Source organism: Acanthopagrus latus, chromosome 18 (assembly GCF_904848185.1).
Source record: "Acanthopagrus latus isolate v.2019 chromosome 18, fAcaLat1.1, whole genome shotgun sequence".
Taxonomy (NCBI): domain Eukaryota; kingdom Metazoa; phylum Chordata; class Actinopteri; order Spariformes; family Sparidae; genus Acanthopagrus; species Acanthopagrus latus.
In genome coordinates this window covers 8,445,808-8,464,127 of record NC_051056.1, presented here as the reverse complement: position 1 = coordinate 8,464,127, position 18,320 = coordinate 8,445,808, and the positions used below count along the sequence as shown (strand labels likewise).

At 43.8% G+C, this 18,320-nt stretch overlaps 1 protein-coding gene across 7 annotated transcripts; it reads left to right on the top strand.

Annotated features, from left to right (window-relative positions):
* The first annotated feature begins 873 nt into the window (after positions 1-873).
* si:ch211-235e9.8 (uncharacterized protein LOC100002196 homolog) lies at positions 874-16,363 on the top strand. 7 transcript variants are annotated; one of them, XM_037078048.1, is made up of 9 exons: positions 874-1,068; positions 4,074-4,174; positions 4,829-4,934; positions 6,586-6,603; positions 10,108-10,428; positions 12,964-13,433; positions 13,506-13,880; positions 14,342-14,388; positions 14,602-16,363. In XM_037078048.1, the coding sequence occupies exons 1-8, from the start codon at positions 993-995 to the stop codon at positions 14,375-14,377; spliced, it is 1,503 nt and encodes a 500-aa protein (XP_036933943.1). In that variant the 5' UTR covers positions 874-992; the 3' UTR covers positions 14,378-14,388; positions 14,602-16,363. The 7 variants fall into 7 exon arrangements, with proteins under 7 accessions (XP_036933943.1, XP_036933942.1, XP_036933941.1 ...); XM_037078047.1 differs by having other exon boundaries at positions 13,482-13,880; XM_037078046.1 differs by having other exon boundaries at positions 12,964-13,457.
* The last annotated feature ends 1,957 nt before the right edge of the window (positions 16,364-18,320 follow it).

The following is an 18,320-nucleotide window of genomic DNA, read 5'->3' as shown; positions in this document are numbered from 1 at the left end:
CACAGCAGCCATGTTGAAAATATCAGGTCAGTCTGGTCCTGATCTGTAGAGATATTTGAGGCACACACACATACAGACACACACCTACAGACAGAGATTTCTTGCTTTTATAGAGAGATACTGAAATAAATTGACAGCTCGCTGATAGAGAAGATCTACTCCTCCTCCTTGCAATGACTGCTTTGTATTTTTAGTTCATAAATGTGGAATTATAATTATTATGTGAATGATAGTAGGTTATAAAAGCAGAGGTCAATGACACTATGAAAAAAGTTGGAGTAGATGAAAAAAATGTCCTCATGCTGCCGATGACCTCCCATATTTAGGAAGGATGAAAGTCATCCTGATATATGGGAGGTCATCAGTGCCACCTAAAAAAAAAAAAAAAAGATGCAGGATTGCATGGAGGAGGGCTGATGGTGCTTTCCCCATTCTACTCCCGAACTCTGAGCCTCTCTAAGAAGGTAAAGTGGATTCAGAGTTCTGTGTTCTCCTCAGAAAAATATAGGGAGAAATTTATAGATGTATTTGGCCCAGTTTAAATTGGTTTATGGGAACATTATTAGTTCTCTATTCATTTGGATGGTGAACTTGTCTCCATACAGCCGATCAAGATGCTTCATTCTGATCCAATGAGTGGCTGCAGTGTGTAACCCAGCGTTACCTTCAGGAAACTTGTGTGTGCTGTGAATGCACAACTCAACCACATGCAGATGTATTATTATTATTATTATTATTATTATTATTATTATTATTATTATTATTATTATTATTATTATATCCTTCTGTTCTCGGATGCTAATAACTCCTCATACACGTCATCTTCCCTATCTCTGTGTGGCATTAAGCAGCTTTCATACCGCCACAGGGGGCAGGTCTGTCCTCCGCCTCCTCCCTCCTCCTCACGACTCTGTAGCACCCAGCAGCCAGCAGCCATTCATCCAGCGTGTGCTGAAGCGGCAGCAGTGTCGTTGTAGCCCCGGAGAGCAGCGATGTTTTCCTGCAGAGCAGCCTGGCAGAGGTGTGGGCCTTTGGCACGGAGAGCAGCCTACAGGTTGCCCCGGGATGGTGAGTGTCATCCGCCAGGATAAAGACCTATAAAATGAGGGGGGAAAAACATAATGTATGTTTTCAGCGATCTCTCTGCCTGATGACGTTTCCTCTGCGCCGCCTCCGGACTGTGACCGCTGCCTCCGATAGTACACGTTGTTCTCTTGTCAGCCCGGCTGCATGCAGCAGCGTGGCAATGGCTGCCCGTGAGATGTGAAGGTCAGCCGGGATGTGTGTTTGAGAGCCGGGGCTGGAGCGGCCGTCGTTAGAGCTGTGGTGTTCACTGTCTATCAGACTGAGCGTGAGGCGGCTGTCTGCGGGGACACGGTGCGGTGCGGCGCGTGTCTCCTCTGAGGGTGGAGCAGAGGAGACACCGCAACGTGTGAAGTTGCGGTGTCTCCCCCTCCATATGTTACTTTACAAACGGTACGCGTTACATGTTGAAGCCCCTGCAACGGAGGCCCGACAGCTCCTGCAGGAGGGGAGACACGAGGGAGGCCCGCGGTGAGGTGTCCTCTCTCTGAAGGTGAAGCGTCCTCTGCTGTTGACGTGAACGTACAACATGTATACATTATATACGTTAGACTGTGACCTTCACCAGGCCGCGGGGAAACATGGTGGCCACTGTCAGTCACGTGGCCTGTCTGTCTGTCGGTATGTGTGTGTCTGTCTGTGTGTATGAGTACGTGTGATGTATAGAGGGCATACATCCACGACTGCGGTTAGCTGTCGCCGGTCTGTGTCCTCAGCTTCTCTTCGTCACGATGAAGTAACACAAGGACACTGTCATCGTGTGGGGGCAGCCTGGTGATGATGACGATGAAGGACAGAGTCTTCGTCATCACCACACACCCTCACGCAGTCGGGAGAACGGTGTCTACGCGTGCTAACCGTCCCGTTAGCCTTCTGAAGGCTAACGTGAAGCTAACGTTACGTCAGTGCTGCAGTGGAGCAGATGTGACCTCCAGTCTGTCAGTGCAGCTAACACTGGCTCAGGGTAAAGGCCCGACACAGAGAGGAAATGCCCTTTAGGGTAGTAGGCCCATTAATGATGTAAGTTGTGTCTGGGTTAGCGAGCTCAGGTGTAGCGGCCATTTAAAAGCTCCACATCACGGAACCATCTCCTCCATGTTGACCGACCTGTCCTGTCTTGCTGGCCTCTCCCCTCAGGAGTCCTCTTCAGCTGCCTGCTTCAGGAAAACTCCTGACAGAGCTGGGAGCCTATAAAAAGATGGGTGCGTGACATGCCTTCTCACAGGGGCTGCGCTCGCTGCCAGGCTCTGCTGGGGGCCTTTGAGGAGATTTACCTCGCTGTTGATGTCGCCACTGTGCAGCCAACACCCATCCAGTGATGAGACTACAGCGAGTCCTCCTGGTCCTCAGTGGGCCCGTTAACCAGAGTAGGGTATCATGATATAATCCTGTGACCTGTTGACCTGCCCCCTACTTCCCCCCCTCATGGATTTCACCACCTCATCCCCCTGAACCCATACATCAACTTGAGCCGATTAACTGGTGTAAACAACAATGTGGTCGCATCGGAGCCCTGCATGCTGGGTAACTTCCTGACAGTCTGAGGAGGTTAAAACACTAAGAACTGCACACAGAAACAATTAATTTCTACAAGAGCAACCAGATCATAAGGTGTCTGTGATAAAGGGCATTAAGTCTGCCCTGTAGGGTGTGTGTGTGTTTGCTGTCAGAAACAAGAGAGCCATTAGCTCAGCTGGTATCAGTATTCACACTTCAGGAAATGCGTATTAAATCAGTTATACAGATATTTAACACTACAATGAAGGGCACCTTAAATCACTGAAATCATACCATCAACTAACAGTACTCTGAGATATAAGACATATAAGACTAACACATACAATAAGCAGAAATGCAGCAATGACACATACAAGAAATTAAATTGACTCAGTAGAGTGCATACCTCCACCAGCACCCAACATGTCCCTTTTAATTCAACTGAGCCTAATCCAATATGAAATAAAACCTATTTCAATCCACTGGAACTGGATTTCTGTTTACCTGCCACCTAAGCACACCTGATTCTATTCATCAACAGCCATGCTTTATTGAACAAATGAACACATTCCTGGATCAGTCCCCTCTTTAATCTGGATCCACACCACTGAGACCTCGTCCAGGTTTAGAGATCTGTTCAGTAGTTTAACCAACAGACACTAGTGAATACATCAGCTCCTTGCCGGAGGTAACAACAAAGCACCAGCAGCGTCAGCGCGTTGGGTTTGTTAAAAAATGTGGATCTGTGGTGTTTGCAGGGGTTTTAATTGAAAGCTGATTTAAGCCGTTTTGGCCGGAGGCGTTGACCCTGGTCCAAGTTTTTGTTTGTTTGTTTTTATAGTAAACAAAGGTCGCTCGCCTGCATTTCTCTGTCCTGTCTGCAAAGAAAGTGCTGGGCCAAACTCTGGGACAAGTTGATTAAAATTTCCTGTCGACCACTTTATCACTTGAAATCACAGCACAAAGTTGTCCACACCTCACTGCAGTACTTTAAAGCTGCGGGCATAACGGACCCAAAACCAAACTGTGTCTCTTTCTCAAAGGGTGTGAATTAGTGAAGTTCCTTTCAGGCATCAAACAAGTGCTGACAGGCTTATTTTTGGCAATCCAAATCTATGGCGCTAAATCCAATCAGAGGAGGAGGAGGCGTCGTGAGCTGTCAGAGCGCCTTAAGGTGCTCTCTCACCAATCCCTTTCTCACTGAGAGCCGAGGCTTATCAGTTCGTGCTACACATTATTCCTGTCCTGTGGGAGCTTTTCAAAGCTACGAGGGTCCGTCCAGGGTCCTCCAAAGCGGGGACACATAGAGGCAAAGCAGTTCAGGGAAATGTATGGTTAATGTTGTTGATTTAACCACCCGTTTGTTCCATCTGTCATCGGTCACTGAAAGGACCTCCTCTAACACCATGTGAACACAGTAAAGGCTATACAGTATAAGGAAAATCTTTAGAGTGATCAAACAATCTAATGTGTGTCCCTTTTACCCCCTCCAGTTGTGCAGCGGCGGCAGATGTCATCGGTTCCTGGTGGTTCTGGGGAGAACATACTCTACACCCTGCTGTGTGGTGGAGCCTTCGTTGGTGCTGTGTCATACGTAAGTTATATTGTTACTGAAAGTTAATCTTTTCAGCATCAACACATTTGACACTGACAGGCATGAGGTGACGTCAACAGCTCCAACAGTACATTCTTAATTACCCAATTCTAAGAAGTCTGGCCACCTTGTCAAATGATGATTTACACACAATAGATTTCAGGCCACTGTAGAGAGACAAAAAAAAGACTTTACAGATGTTATTTCGACATTCTGCCACTAAATGGTGCCTCCCATCGCTCCCTTTCCATAAGTAGCATGCGCCTGCAGTAGAAGAGGCTGCAGTTTCAGGATCGCCTAGTCCTGACACAAATACTACTGTCCAAACATTCATGAGGACAGCAGAATTCTGCTTATTTAACGTAGCTTAAGTTCGGATCAAACACATACATGCTTTATATGTTTGGATGCGCCAGCTTGACTGAATTATCATAGTCATTGGGTCAACAATGAGTTAATGTAAGACGTAGGTGGGCTGGCCTCTCTCAACCTCTTTTTTTTCTTGGCGTCAGATTTCTGAAAAAGCTTGATTTCTTACAGTGGCCCTCATCATCCTCTTGTAGATTTACATCGATGTGGCTTTTGAATGTTCTTAAGTGAGGACTGAGTTCTAAAGAGAAACATCAGATTGAAACTTTGTCCCTCTGTCCACAGGCGGTCAGCACTGTGACCACAGACCACGCCCGGTTCAATGATCGCATTTCAGAAATCAAAGCCAGACCCAAGACAGAGTGGGTACCTAAACCATGGCCACCCAAGAGTAAGTATTCCTCCGACACTTGCAGTTATTGCCCACTCTGCCAAAAGACCAGATCCCACCACTGGCCTGCTGATGTGAATGTAAAAATGGTTCTCGACAAAACTTTGCTCATTTGTTCTTGCTGTGTCGAACAATCCAAGTAGGATTTGTCTCTGATGGCTGCATTAATTTTGTTGAAGCTTGAAGGCTAACTAATTTCGTAACCAATCCCCCAGTTATTTTATGTAGTAGTAGTAGTAGTAAGTGTTGTTGTCAATCTGTCAGCTCAGTCTGAGTCTCTACCATGATTAAAATGAAGTTAGAAATGGAAGTTTTCCTGGATGATTCTAGAATTGTTGGGAAAAAAAAACACTCCAGCCATAACAGGATATATCCACTGCCAGATGAAACCACAACAACACAAACTGACCATCTGATTATGACACACCCCATGTGGAGAACAGCACAGCACAGTGCTGTGTCTGGTTCTGCACTGTGTGAAGCCAAGTGGCTCATACTGTGGACAGCTCCTGGTGCTGAAATGAGAGACAGCAGACCAGGAAACTCAAATCGTTTATTTGATTGAAATGAGTGAAACACACAGTTTTATATCCGTCCAGCTCGGCCTCACTTTGTGTGAAATGACTGAGTTTACCCTTAGCAAAGGATTGTGGGAACGTCCCAGATTATCCCCTGCTTATTCCAGCAGTTAGGGAACGCCACCAATGGAGAGACTCAGTCTGTTGGTAGAGTTGTCTCAGCGGCTTAGAGACACACACACACACTCACACACACACACACACACACACTGCTGTCCTGTGTGTCTATTATAGAACCATGCTTATTCTATTAGTTGTCAAAGCCGAATCGGAATCGGCTTTGTTTGCCAAGTATGTGTTCACATGCAAGAAATGTGTTTGAGAAGCTGACAGTGCTTTAGAGAGAAGACTGAAGCAGTGCTACAGTGCCTGTTCAACCCCCTCTCTTATACAGGCTCATTTCCTCTCAACACAAACATGCCTCAGCACACGCAACTGTGTATTCTGAATATTATCTGTGTCATCACTGATAGTTGGCTCTTCTTTTGTTCTGGCTAGCAAACAACAGCCCATGTGCTGTTGTAGATGGATAACATCACTTGAACCAAATCTGAGCAGTATGAATAAAGCAAACACACTGACGGTGAACGGATCCCAGCAGCATCACCACCAGAGTCAGTCACTGCTCACTGCTGGTATGACCCATTTCATCCGATGCAATAAGGAGTTATCACATCTGATGCAGAACATCGAAAAATCGAGTTAGTTCCACAGAACAAAATTCAATTCACATTGAAATCTAACAGTCTTCCTGTTAATAATCTTTGACAATAAGCACGTCTACAGAGTTAAATGTCAACCAGTGTTGACCATTGAAACAAATGGTTTCAGACATGTATTAAAAGCATTGTTTTTAAGGCAGGAACAAGTTAATTGTTGGAGTAAACAACAGTAAGGAGTAGCTGTCCCTGATGCTGTAATCTCTACCAGAACTGAAATAGTTGATTTGGGCATTCCTTATAAAACAAACTAGTTTTGCGAGACATTTTTTCACTGCTCAACACCTGTGCAGCTACTGTTGATGCAGCTTGTTTCTACATGACACTTACACCTATGATTGTGTTTGCTTGCAGGGGCGGATGATGAAGAGGGTGAGTTGTGTCATCACACCATTCATTGTCACTGCCTGAGAACTTTCTGACTGCTTCACTGAAATGTTGACCTGAGGTCCAGGAAATGCTGGCTTGACTGTGCTTTTAATAATTCCACTTGCAGTGAAAGCTCATGATCCCACCAGTCACTGAATGTTTAGCACTTGTAGGTCCAAGATTAGACCATGGGAAGGAAACTAACCATGTGTTGTACACAGAAATGGCGATGTCTACACCAAAATGGAAATAATGTGATTGCAACAGCATACAGTTTTCACATCCAACACAGCCCAGTGCATTATGCGTAAGAACTGAACACTAGGCTGGCACTCAGTAGAGTGTATACCTTCACCAAGGGCCAACGTCCCCTTTAATTCACTCATCTCGTCCACTATCAAACTCTACACCCACACATAACTGCTGAACCATGATTGAAGATATCCATATCTAGGATCCACATGAAAATGTACTCCAGCCACCTAAATATGTCTGGTTTCTTTTTTTTTTCCATCAAGATCCATGCATGATCCCCTGAGCAACGAACCGAAATGTTTCCAGCACCCTATCTCACAATGTGGCCAAAACAGTTTTGACACATGTCCTCCCGTGCGACCTCTGTCTCACCTCTCCTCACTTTACCCTTCTGGCCCAAAGGCTTGGTCACCAGATCAGTCCGTCCTCTTGCTCCCCCCCCCCCTACTCTTCACTGTTTCCTTCACATTAGCACAGGTATGCTAGGCTTTCAGTAAAGAACAGAGATATGCCTGTGGAAGACATGTCCGCTTCAAGTTGGACAAACTAGTGACGCTGCCCTAACTTCCTCATGACTTAGGTTTCTTCTCATATGGCTTTCTTCATCAGCATTACCAGGACATCTCGCTAGCAACAACATTACCATCTTTCACATGCGTAGCCTCTGGTTGAATGTAGATTGACTTTATTGTGTTAATTGAGCGTGGCTTTTTGGAAAGCTAAATCTTTTCTTCCCTTACCTCTAACTCTCTGTGTCTTTACTCTTTTCAGTGTAATGGTAAAGCTAAGGTCCTCTGTGGCCGCATGGATATTCGTCCTAGAACTGGACTCTTTGGATCTGAATGGAAAAACAAAACCCCCTCTCTCCTCCTTTCCTGTACCGCTAAGAAAAAAAGAAAACAAGTCCTCTTCCGAGCCTAAAAACCTCTGGACATTACTGTGAAGGATATTGATCCAGTGCTCCTTTTCTGCGTTTATGTTTGCCTCTTGCTGCTAAATGTTAATGTGTAAATCTGTGAAGAGGATTAATGGACTTGACAACAGTATCCACAATCCAGTTTTGTCAATGTACTACATCATGTCTGGTTATGAATGTTAAAGAATTATCTTTGTTTTTGTGGGACATTAGCCAGTCGGTCAACCGCTGTGCAGATCTGTAACTGCTAACACACTAGCACACACTATTGTGAGTGATAATAATCCATTGGCACTGTCCAAAGGGCTCTGTTAGCTGACGTAGCCACCTTTTACACATACATACATCTTAGCATATATGTATCTGGATATCAGTGGCAGTCATCTACTGTTGTTGGCTCCATGCCGGTGACAGCGGTGGCCTGAGGCTTTATGTCAGGCCGTCTCTCCATTTTAATTCTTGTGAACAAGATATCTCGAACACTTTTTTTTTTCCTTCAAATTTGGCACAAACATCCATTTGGACTCAAGGATGAACTGATGACATTTTGGCCATTACTCAACAATTTGAAATGATAATAACTACACATTTTTACACAAATGTCTGATATTGTGTAGGGCTGGGTACCCTGTACTTTTAAGGGTACTGACCAAATTTTGCAGTACTACAGAGGAGCCATTCATAACAAACCAACCGGTGCTATAGCTCGGTGCCTAAGTGCATGTTTACAGTGATGTTTTAGAGAGAGGGAGAGAAATTTCTCATCAACATGCTGTTTTGCTTACTCAGTCAGTTTTTAAGTATGTGTCGCAGCACTGAAAAGCTTGAGTTGTTGATGCACATGGATGGGATTAGTGGTTCGGAACCTATTAAACATTTTCAAGCAATAGCTATTTCTAGCTGAAACCTGATAATAGATTTGGCAGTTTAAATCAGATCTTCGTTTATGATAATTAGGTTTTTTTTGGTCTCACTTGCAACAGGAAAGCGTATTGAATCTGCTCCAGCTACTATCACTCCCAATAGTCAGTGATCATGTGTTAAGCATCAGAGTCAAAGTTGATCCCTGTTTATGTTTATGTTAACGGTAAATGTAGAATGGTGAAGGTATTCCTGAGTTAAAAATTAAACACGCGCAACCCCCTGGGCTGTCTCGGTGTCTGTCTCCCTGTCAGACTGACTTTCAGACTTCCAGATAACTGATAGCTTGTTAATCGGATGGTAAGAACCAAGATTCAACTTCACCCCCTCTACCCTCCACCTTAACCTGCACTCCTCTCCCTCCTCTTCCTCTTCCCCTCCCTCCCTCTCGTCTCTCTCATGCCCCTCCCTGTCTTTGAGTTTGCATGCACACGGTGTAGTGAAGTTGTCGCCCTCTGGGTCTTTTCAGGTGAAGTATTCCCTGAGGCAGTGGTAAGGTTTGGACTGGCATGTCTAGAAGAAGTATTTCCAGATCAACTGGAGAATATGATCAGCTCTCTGTAGCTGTGTTTCCATCCAACTGTCTGTCTCCCCTTTTTACACAGTTGATCGACTCCTGATAGACATACAGTGGAGTCTGACTTTCCAAGCAAGTTGAACACAATGAACCATCATAATATTCAAATTATGGCCCAAGACTGCTGCTGCTGTCCAATTTACATCGAAAACATCGGAGGTGTTGGCAGCAACCAGCCGCTGTCTCAACTTGGAGATGTTCAGAAACTATAATAGTGCTCTAAGTTACTTTACATTTTTTGTACCTCCACTAATGTCAGGCTGTTGGATTTTTAGAATGCAGCAAAGAATAATACCGTTATTTTTTGGTCACGTGATCTCAGCTGCTCAATAAGTTGGGATCAAGCATCAGCGTTTGTAAGTCTGGAACCCACTTTGCTTTAGTCCAGCTAAAACCAGCTCTCTCACTACACTGCTGTTAAATATGCAGGATTTTTTCCCACTGACTGCGAAAATGTAATTCAGTAACTATTTTTGAGTTATTATCAAGTTATTATTGGCATTACGAAACATTTTCATTGTCTTTTCCCTTGTTGTTGTCGGTCTCACACCTTGGATGGAAACCCAGCTACTGATAATATATGAATCTTATTTAATGTCTTTTTAAATAGTCACTCAAAATATCTAACATTTGAGAAGAGATGTTTTGCCTTGTTGATCTTCTTACATGCAGCTTTTCAGACTCCATGTGTCTGTAAAATATACAGTGGCTGCACCAGTGAAAACTGTAGTTAATCAAGACTACTGGCTGCTCAGTGTAGAAGACAAAAAAATGTTTATGCCCTGACAGTCAAACCAATGCTGTGCCCAAAACTGTCCCCCTGGTTCTTCTGTTTCAGGAGAGGAGGAGGAGGCTGAGGCTGAGGCTGAGGCTGAGGCTGAGGAGACCAGTGAAGAGGCTGGTGGAGAGGCTGAAGCTGCTGAGGAGGAGGCCCCTGCAGCTGACGATGGCGAAGCAGAAACTGTAGTGGAAGAAGTTGCAGAGGTCGTTGCAGAGGCTGCCGAGGTTGTCGCAGAGGTGGCTGAGGTCGTTGCCGAGGCTGCGCAGGAGGTGGAGGCGGTGGCAGAAGAAGTGGTCCAAGTAGCTGAAGCTGTTGAAGAGGCTGCCGAGGCCGTTGCAGAACCACCAGCTGTTGCTGCAGAGGAGCCCGAAAGCAACGGTACGACTTCTTCCTCTGAGGAGGAGGAGGCAGCTGCCTCCGACGCCTGAGGTTCCACACATTCAACACAGGGAGACACACGCACACTACCAGACGCACATTTGATCTCTAAACTACCTTAACTAAAGGGTCGGTGACAGTAGATCTCTTTCCTCCCTCACAACACTGGGAACAATAACACTGGGAACTTCCAGGCCCTGTCTAGAACCACTAGAGGTTAGCTGCTTCTCCTCAGGTGCCCGGTTCACCTCTTACTGATCATTCTTTTCTGTCATCCTAGAATTGTATATTTTCCCTTTTATTTATTGGCGTGGGTATAGGGGGCAGCATTGTGTGCATTTCTTCACGCAAAGAGGACATGGGGTTTTTCCGGTGTGCAGAGTAAGATAACTTTGTATGATGTCTATATTCGTTCTTATTATTATGTTAAAAAATGAGGGAGGTCATCTTCTCAGCAGGTTCCTCTTGATTTCCAGCAGAACACCACAGTGAGGCATTTCCACACTGAGGTATTTATGTGAGGCTCATTTGCAGTTATGGGTGAAATAAATGTGATCACTCTCAGCAAAAACGTCATACATGCAGATCAGCCCCGATATTGTACAGTAAATGGCCCCAAACCCTGTTTATTCCCCCATGAGAGTACCACAAGCCGTATTATATCTGGTCCGACCGGCCGCACACAACAAAAGCAACATGAGGGGAACACCCCTCAAATGCTGTCATATCATTGGTGTCGCTTTGTTATGAAGCCCCTACTGCCATTCGATGAGATTTGATAAAACGCTGTGTTTCCTTGATACAAACCTCTGTAATGTTGTAATACTTAATGCCAGTTATCACAGAGCAGTTGGATGCCTGTTGATCCTCAAACTGTGGTCTAGTTGTGTATATCCTTCAGTAAGATGAGATGGTTCTGAGATGAGATGTGTACAAACCCTGTAACTGCTGCAGTGTGTTAGTGTCCTCAAGTGTAATGTGAATCTGTCAGAAATCATACAGACATAATTAGACTACTTAGTGACTCAAACCATATGTGATCATATTTTTATTTTGCTTATAACTGGATAACGAGCACTGTGAACAATTTGCGGTAATTCATCGAGCCATACAATAAAGTTTTTCTCAAACTGTAAAGGTTTACTGCAGTCTTTAATTTGTCTGAATTGGTGTTATTGCAATCATTTGTATTAGATCCATTAAATAAGGACATTTCTATCCATTCATTTCAGTTCAACAATTACATTTCAGTGCTTTTATGTCTTCAGAGAACCACAAATTCTTTTTTCTGTAAATGACATTAGTATATTCAACATGTGAGGGAATTGTATGAGTGAAGTAACGGACACAAGCATGATTTTTTCATTTACTATAAAGAACATTTTCACCATCTTCTAGCTGCTTTCTGAATTGAACTCTGCTTTGCTGCACTGTGTATCACAAATGCACTTCTGTATTTGTCAAGACACAACCCCTCTGTTTGCACAGTGATTTACTTCAAAAGGATGTATTTGTAGGTTAAAGCTACAGCTATTCCATATGTATTGCTAAAAAGCTGTCTCTGCACTTGGTAGTGAGGATTCGAGGGAGGCATGCTGGGTGATTGGTGTCATGGCTGCATTTTTAAATCTTAAACAGAATTACACTGATACGTTGGCATGGCTGATATTTTCCCATTCTAGCTTATGCCTCACATACTATACCAGTACTGTTGTGTATATTTTGACCATTAGTGAATGGAATGATGTTTCTTTAAAAACTTACGGTATGTGTTGTAGTAAACATGGATGCCCAGCTGTGTTTTGCCTTGCATCAGTCATAGTTTGCACACGTTTTTCACACAACTCAGAACACACTGAGAGCATGCTGATTTAATCTAATCTGAAAAAGACACGGTAATGCCTGGCTATAACATGCTACCAGCTAAAGCTCTGTTGAAAAGGGCTGACTGGTCTTATGATCAGAAACTAGCTCGTTGACAATCTTGCTAACAGCCAAACACCAATAACACAAGACATATGGCTGTAAGATATACCCAGCTAACATTACACTGTAGCCAGTGACTAAAAGTGAGTTAGAGACTCTGAGCTTTGATTCTGGTGCATTTCACCTCTTCACATAAAGACTTCCTCCTAGTGGTCCAAAGCTGCAGTGATAGCAGTGTGAACTCCGACGCTTCCTGGGAGTGTCCGCGAGACTAGCAATGCTAACTTGCAGCTACGGTAGCAGCAGGTACAGGATGTGATCCATGTGTAGACTTTCTGTAGGAAGCTTTGTATATTTTCAGTTTTTATACGGAGGTACTTCATTGGTTTGTTGCACTGCTCTCTTCACCTTCCACTACTGCCTGTTTTCTTTGCACTTGCATGTAGTCACATCCAACACATTTGCTTCACTAAATTCTCTAACCCGAGACTGGACTCACAAATGCCCAACAAGTTACGTCATCTAACCACCATAAGTTGTGTAGACTAAATGTAGGAAAATATAACTTGAATATTAGTGATGTTTGGATGGCTGGACTTTGTGTTGCAGTGTTGCTGGCTGCTGCCTCTACTGTAGAGGTGCCGAAGATAGCTGAAGTAAGCGAAGGTTCGGTACCCGTTGCTGAAGAGCTCAAAGAGGAAGAGTCCCTGGCATCACTGGAGGCAAAGCCTGTTGAAGAAATGTCACCAGTAGAGGAAGCTGTTGCACTAGATGAAGAGGCCCCTGCGCCAGTTGTCGAAGAGGCCCCTGCGCCAGTTGTCGAAGAGGCCCCTGCACCAGTTGTCGAAGAGGCCCCCGTGCCAGTTGTCGAAGAGGCCCCGGTGCCAGTTGAAGAGGCCCCTGCGCCAGTTGTTGAAGAGGCCCCCGTGCCAGTTGTTGAAGAGGCCCCGGTGCCAGTTGAAGAGGCCCCTGCACCAGTTGTTGAAGAGGTGCCAGTTGTCGAAGAGGCCCCCGCGCCAGTTGTCGAGGAGGCCCCCGCGCCAGTTGTCGAGGAGGCCCCCGCGCCAGTTGTCGAGGAGGCCCCCGCGCCAGTTGTCGAGGAGGCCCCCGCGCCAGTTGTCGAGGAGGCCCCCGCACCAGTTGTCGAGGAGGCCCTAGCAACAGTAGAGGTGGTGGCGGTAGTAGAAGAGACACCTGCACCAGTTGTTGAAGCTACAGCACCAGTTGTTGAAGTTGCCTCTGCACCAGTCGAACCTGATGATACAGCAGCTCTAGTTGAAGAACAAGTCACCACAACAGTTGTAGAAGCTGCAGCAGCCCCTGTTGCAGAAGTAGCCAGCCCTGTGGTGGAGGAACCAGCTGCAGCGCCTGCAGAGACCCCAGCAGAAGATCCCAAGAGAGAGTTCATTGTTGTGGTTTTGGAAGGAACCCCTAAAGCGGATAAACAGGCCAAGGTTCTGGGAGTAGGGCCCATGACTGGTAGAATCATCCCAGCTCCAGAAGATGACGATACCCCTGCTTCTGAGGTACCAAATACAACTTAAGATTCCATATACAGATGTTGATAAGTGTGTAAGTGATGAGTAGATTTCTCATCATTCCTAGCCTTACTTGTAGTGGGTTTGGGCCTGATTTAAATGACTGTCTACCAGACAGCAGTGGCATTGTAAACAACAAGTAGTTTGTTGTTTTTTGTTGGAGACCGTTTTCTGCACTTGGTGAGATCAGTCGGTTAGAGCGGCAGTGAGTAAAGTAGTATGCTAACGTGCAACTGCTGAGTGGACAAACCACCACCGATGTCATCACGATGTTTCAATGTGGATATCGTCAAAAGCCAATTAAGTAGACATCTCCCAACCCTAATTTGTGGAATTTAACAGTAATTTTGGGAATGAGCTGAACAGACCTTTTTTTTTTTATTGAGTATGCTTCAGTATGAGATCTGTAAAAAATAACTCTAACATGGATTTTAAACTCTGCTATTCAGGGTAGGCGACGTCTTCTTAGGATGCAAATGCAGTAGTTCCAACTAAGGTACTGAGCCTTTTGTTACTTCTAACGTACCATGGAAGAGAAGGCTGTGGAGACAATGTATTTGTGAATAGAATTAGACATGTCCATGTTCCTATACTTCAGGTTCAGACACACTGTAGGAATGTAGAAAACAAATTGAATGTATTTAATACAGACAGTGTACAGAACAGTACCATTGACCCATTGACATATGTATTTCTGTCCTCATCACAGTAAATGGCTCCTGAATGAATACTCCATTCTGCAGAAGAAGAGGATGTGCCTTTCTCCTACACCTGCCCCCAGCCCCCCCACCCGAAGGACACAAAGGGACTAATATGTAGTTCCAGTGTAAGATGACCGTAGTGTACAGCGCGTGGGACCAACATATTCATGGTGCCCCTACAGCCCGATTACTGTGACACTCCACTCTGACTTGCATGTCTTCACTCCATAGTCCTTACTGAGCCCAGTCAGTCATTGAACACATCCATGGTTTCATCTTTTAGCCACCTCACTCTTGTAACAACCTGTTACTGTTGAGGACAAACTGAGCCATTCACCTCATTGTTTCTTCTTGTGTCCTGCCTCAAAAATTACTCCAGTGGAGACCTCGATACCCCTCCCTATATCCTGTCAGCCCGGTCACTGCCCAGCCACTTGTGATGTGAACCTACAGTGTTACAGGGCTCTTCTGAGTCACCAGCATCCTTTACAGTACCCGACCTCAGGTTTTATCCTCTGCTCCTCCTGAACTGTTGCTCTGGTTTATCTTTTTTATGAAGAAACACTTAGAACACACTAGCTCAGTAGCTACCTTGTTACCTCAGTTCTTTCTCTTGTCTTTTAAATCACACCACAGACCTCCTCTTGATGCTATTGAAATGTTACAGCTCCTAAGCAAACGACACAGTTGCTGAGCCACTAACCTCAACACATTGTTATTTCTTAGAATTTGATCACCAAGGCACCTTCTGCTGTGAGACTAAACACACTTGTTTCCCCTAATGTTCATCCTTAACAGTCAAACACACACACACTCTGCTGCACTGCTTTCTTTCCGTTAGAATGCGTGTTTGGCCACACCCCAGTTGGCGATGTCACAGCAGGTATTTTCACTTGACAGCTGTTGGCTAACACCAGCTGTGACATCATGACGGGGGTGTGGCCAGATAGGAAATGTTTAGACCCATAGAGGGTAGTGCACCAGGTGTTTTTTTTTTTCTTGTACAGATTTAGCATTGTTACCTTTTTAAGATGAGTTTGTTCCTCCTTTTTTGCAGACAATCTAATGACTATACAGTGAGTGTGATAAGTACTAGATACACCCTGATAATATGTTGAAACCTCATTTGCACCATCCATATTCAATCATTATCAATGTCGGAAATCCCTTCTTGCATTCTAACTGTATCCACATCTCCTCCTTTCGTAAATGATGCTGATTCAGAGAGAAGGGGTACTGGTTTTGCCAAGATTGCGTCATGGAACTTTGAGGACAAGATGTTAGGTGGTTTGGGGAACACCTAAACAGGATCATGTTCTTTCACTGTTTTCTGTCTTTTGGGGAGCTTTTTGTTTTAGCTGTGTGGTTGTAATTCTAAGGCTTGCAGCAAGTATGAACGGTTGTGATGCTGGTGTGACATGAAATGTGTGTGTCTGGGAAGTGTTGCAGTATGTCTGAAGAAAGGTCTCCGTGTGAAATATATCCACAGCTCTGTTGTACTGTCTTCCGTCAGTCCCTCTGTCAGATTTTCTCCATCTTCACTTTTGAATTTCTGTCTTTCTTAGCTTGACATATGGTATTTTGAAATAGATCAGAGCTGAGGGAAGAACTGAACTTAATGTGAGTAGGTGTTTTAAAGAAATTAGATGTAAAATGACGCTGTCCTTGGTGCTCAAAGGCACGTGTCTCTCATAGGATGTAAGTGAGAGTGGCTGTTTCACACATGACTGTTTTTCTTGTTTTCGCAAAATAAAGAGGGACTGAACTTGATTTCTGTCTTTTTTTTTCAAACCAATTATTCCCAAGAACACCTGCACTGACATGATTGTGTGTGTTGTACATCACAAAAACAAGCAAGCGATGAAGTTCATACAGACTTACTTTTGTGTCCAAAATTGAGATGGATGGATAGATGGGCTTAATGACTTAAGTTTTGGTTACGTGAGCTCAAATAAATTTGAAAACTGGCTTTTCAGCAGCCTCTGATGAGATGCTACATGAACACAAGTTTTGTTTTTTGTTTTTTAACTCTAGTGATGTCGGCAACACGTGTCATGGTAAGTAGGTTGCAAGTGACCACACAGTTACAAACAAAAAACAAACTCCAACATTATTTGAGGAGTTCAGAAAATTGTCTGCTAATTTCTTTAAAACATTTCCAGGAACTTTTTTTTTTTTTTTAAAACAATATTCAGACTCTGTGTCTGACTCATGCACATACTCACTTACTAACATGGTTGTAAATGATTGTTTTTCTCCCTGTTATTAGTTTATTTGCTAATGTTTTGTTGTCTCAAAATATAAAGAGTGACACTTGAGTGGCGTAAAAACATTATTAGGGCTCAATAGGTAATTAAAGAATTACACATTTCAAAATGTGAAAATTAATTTCTTGATTATTTGGTCATATTTATCATTTCTCTGGTGGCAAACTGTAAAAGAGCAACATATAGGGAAAAAAAATGTGACTGATTTGCTGCGATGGTAGAGTGTGCAAATGTTTAAAATGTGCTCTTCAGTTTAGTGACCTGCTGATGTTCGACAAAAACTAGAGAGAAACTAACTAAACTAAAAGAAATTAGCAGCTATTTTTTGATTGCGTGTTGGAAAATTGTTTAATATTTTTAGATCACGTTGGGATCATTTTCAATACATTTTGAGGTCATTATTGTGGTATTGTGGGGGTAGTTAAAAATACATTGCAAATATGTTGCCTGGTAATAATGACTTACGATGACATTTGCAGACCTGTACAATGAACAGTTACATCATGTCTTCTCTGTGCTCTTGTGTGGGTGGGTGGGCTCAGTAAGGAAAAGCTCACACACCAATCAGGCTTTAGAAACATGTAAACTGGGATCTGATTGGTGGCTGTCAAACAAATCTCTCCCACCATGTCCTAGTGAAGCAACTAAGCTGAGTTTTTAAATGTTAAACTGTTAGTGTTTACTCTTAAAGGGGCACACTGTAGTTTTGTTGAATAAATGTTAATGAGCAGAGCGAGATCTTCATTGGCTGATTGTTTTTCCTGCCTAAGCGAATGAAATAAAGAAACTCTTTTTGTTTCTATATCTGAATAAATTGAATAAACATCTGATCTTAAAGTACAACAAGATTCATACTGTTTTACTTTGTAAATGTGGTGGACCCTGACACCTTTTGAGCTTCAAATAGTGTTCTGAGAACTTTTTTTTCCATTTGAGAACAGCTTGTTGATTCACTGATGGAAAAAGTTTGTGCTATTTCCTCGTGAGTATTTTAAACATTAGAATTCTGAGTTTAATCTCTTCTCCAAAACTATATAGTGCTCCTTTAACTTTGAGACAACTAGCATCAGTGCAATATGAAGATACTGTTACAAAATAAGTCTGTTACAAAGACACACGGCCTCCTTTAAAGCATTGAAGCTGAGGTGGAACAGCACCAACCTTGTTAGAAAAGCACAGAAAAGGATCTGCCTCCTATGGAAACTAAGGAAGGTTAGATTCCAGAGCAAGATTTTGGTCAACTTCAACATCACAAGCTGGCATGGTTCATCATGGCCCAGGACAGGATGGCTCTGCAGTGGGTGATTAAAACCACCAGAACATCAGTGGTACCATCTACAGAGCATCGATGACATCAGTGAGGTGAGATGTCTGCACAGACCTTAAAGATGCTAAAACGCTACACCCACCGAGCCACAGTCTGTTCACCCTGCTGCCATCTGACAACACATACAGGAGTA

Excerpts from the sequence above, each read along its gene's own strand:
- si:ch211-235e9.8 (XM_037078042.1), top strand. The coding sequence starts at position 993 with ATGTTTTCCTGCAGAGCAGCCTGGCAGAGGTGTGGGCCTTTGGCACGG. Across the intron at positions 4,175-4,828 it reads TCGTTGGTGCTGTGTCATAC|GCGGTCAGCACTGTGACCAC; the intron begins GTAAGTTATATT and ends CTCTGTCCACAG. Across the intron at positions 10,429-12,963 it reads AGAGGAGCCCGAAAGCAACG|TGTTGCTGGCTGCTGCCTCT; the intron begins GTACGACTTCTT and ends TTTGTGTTGCAG.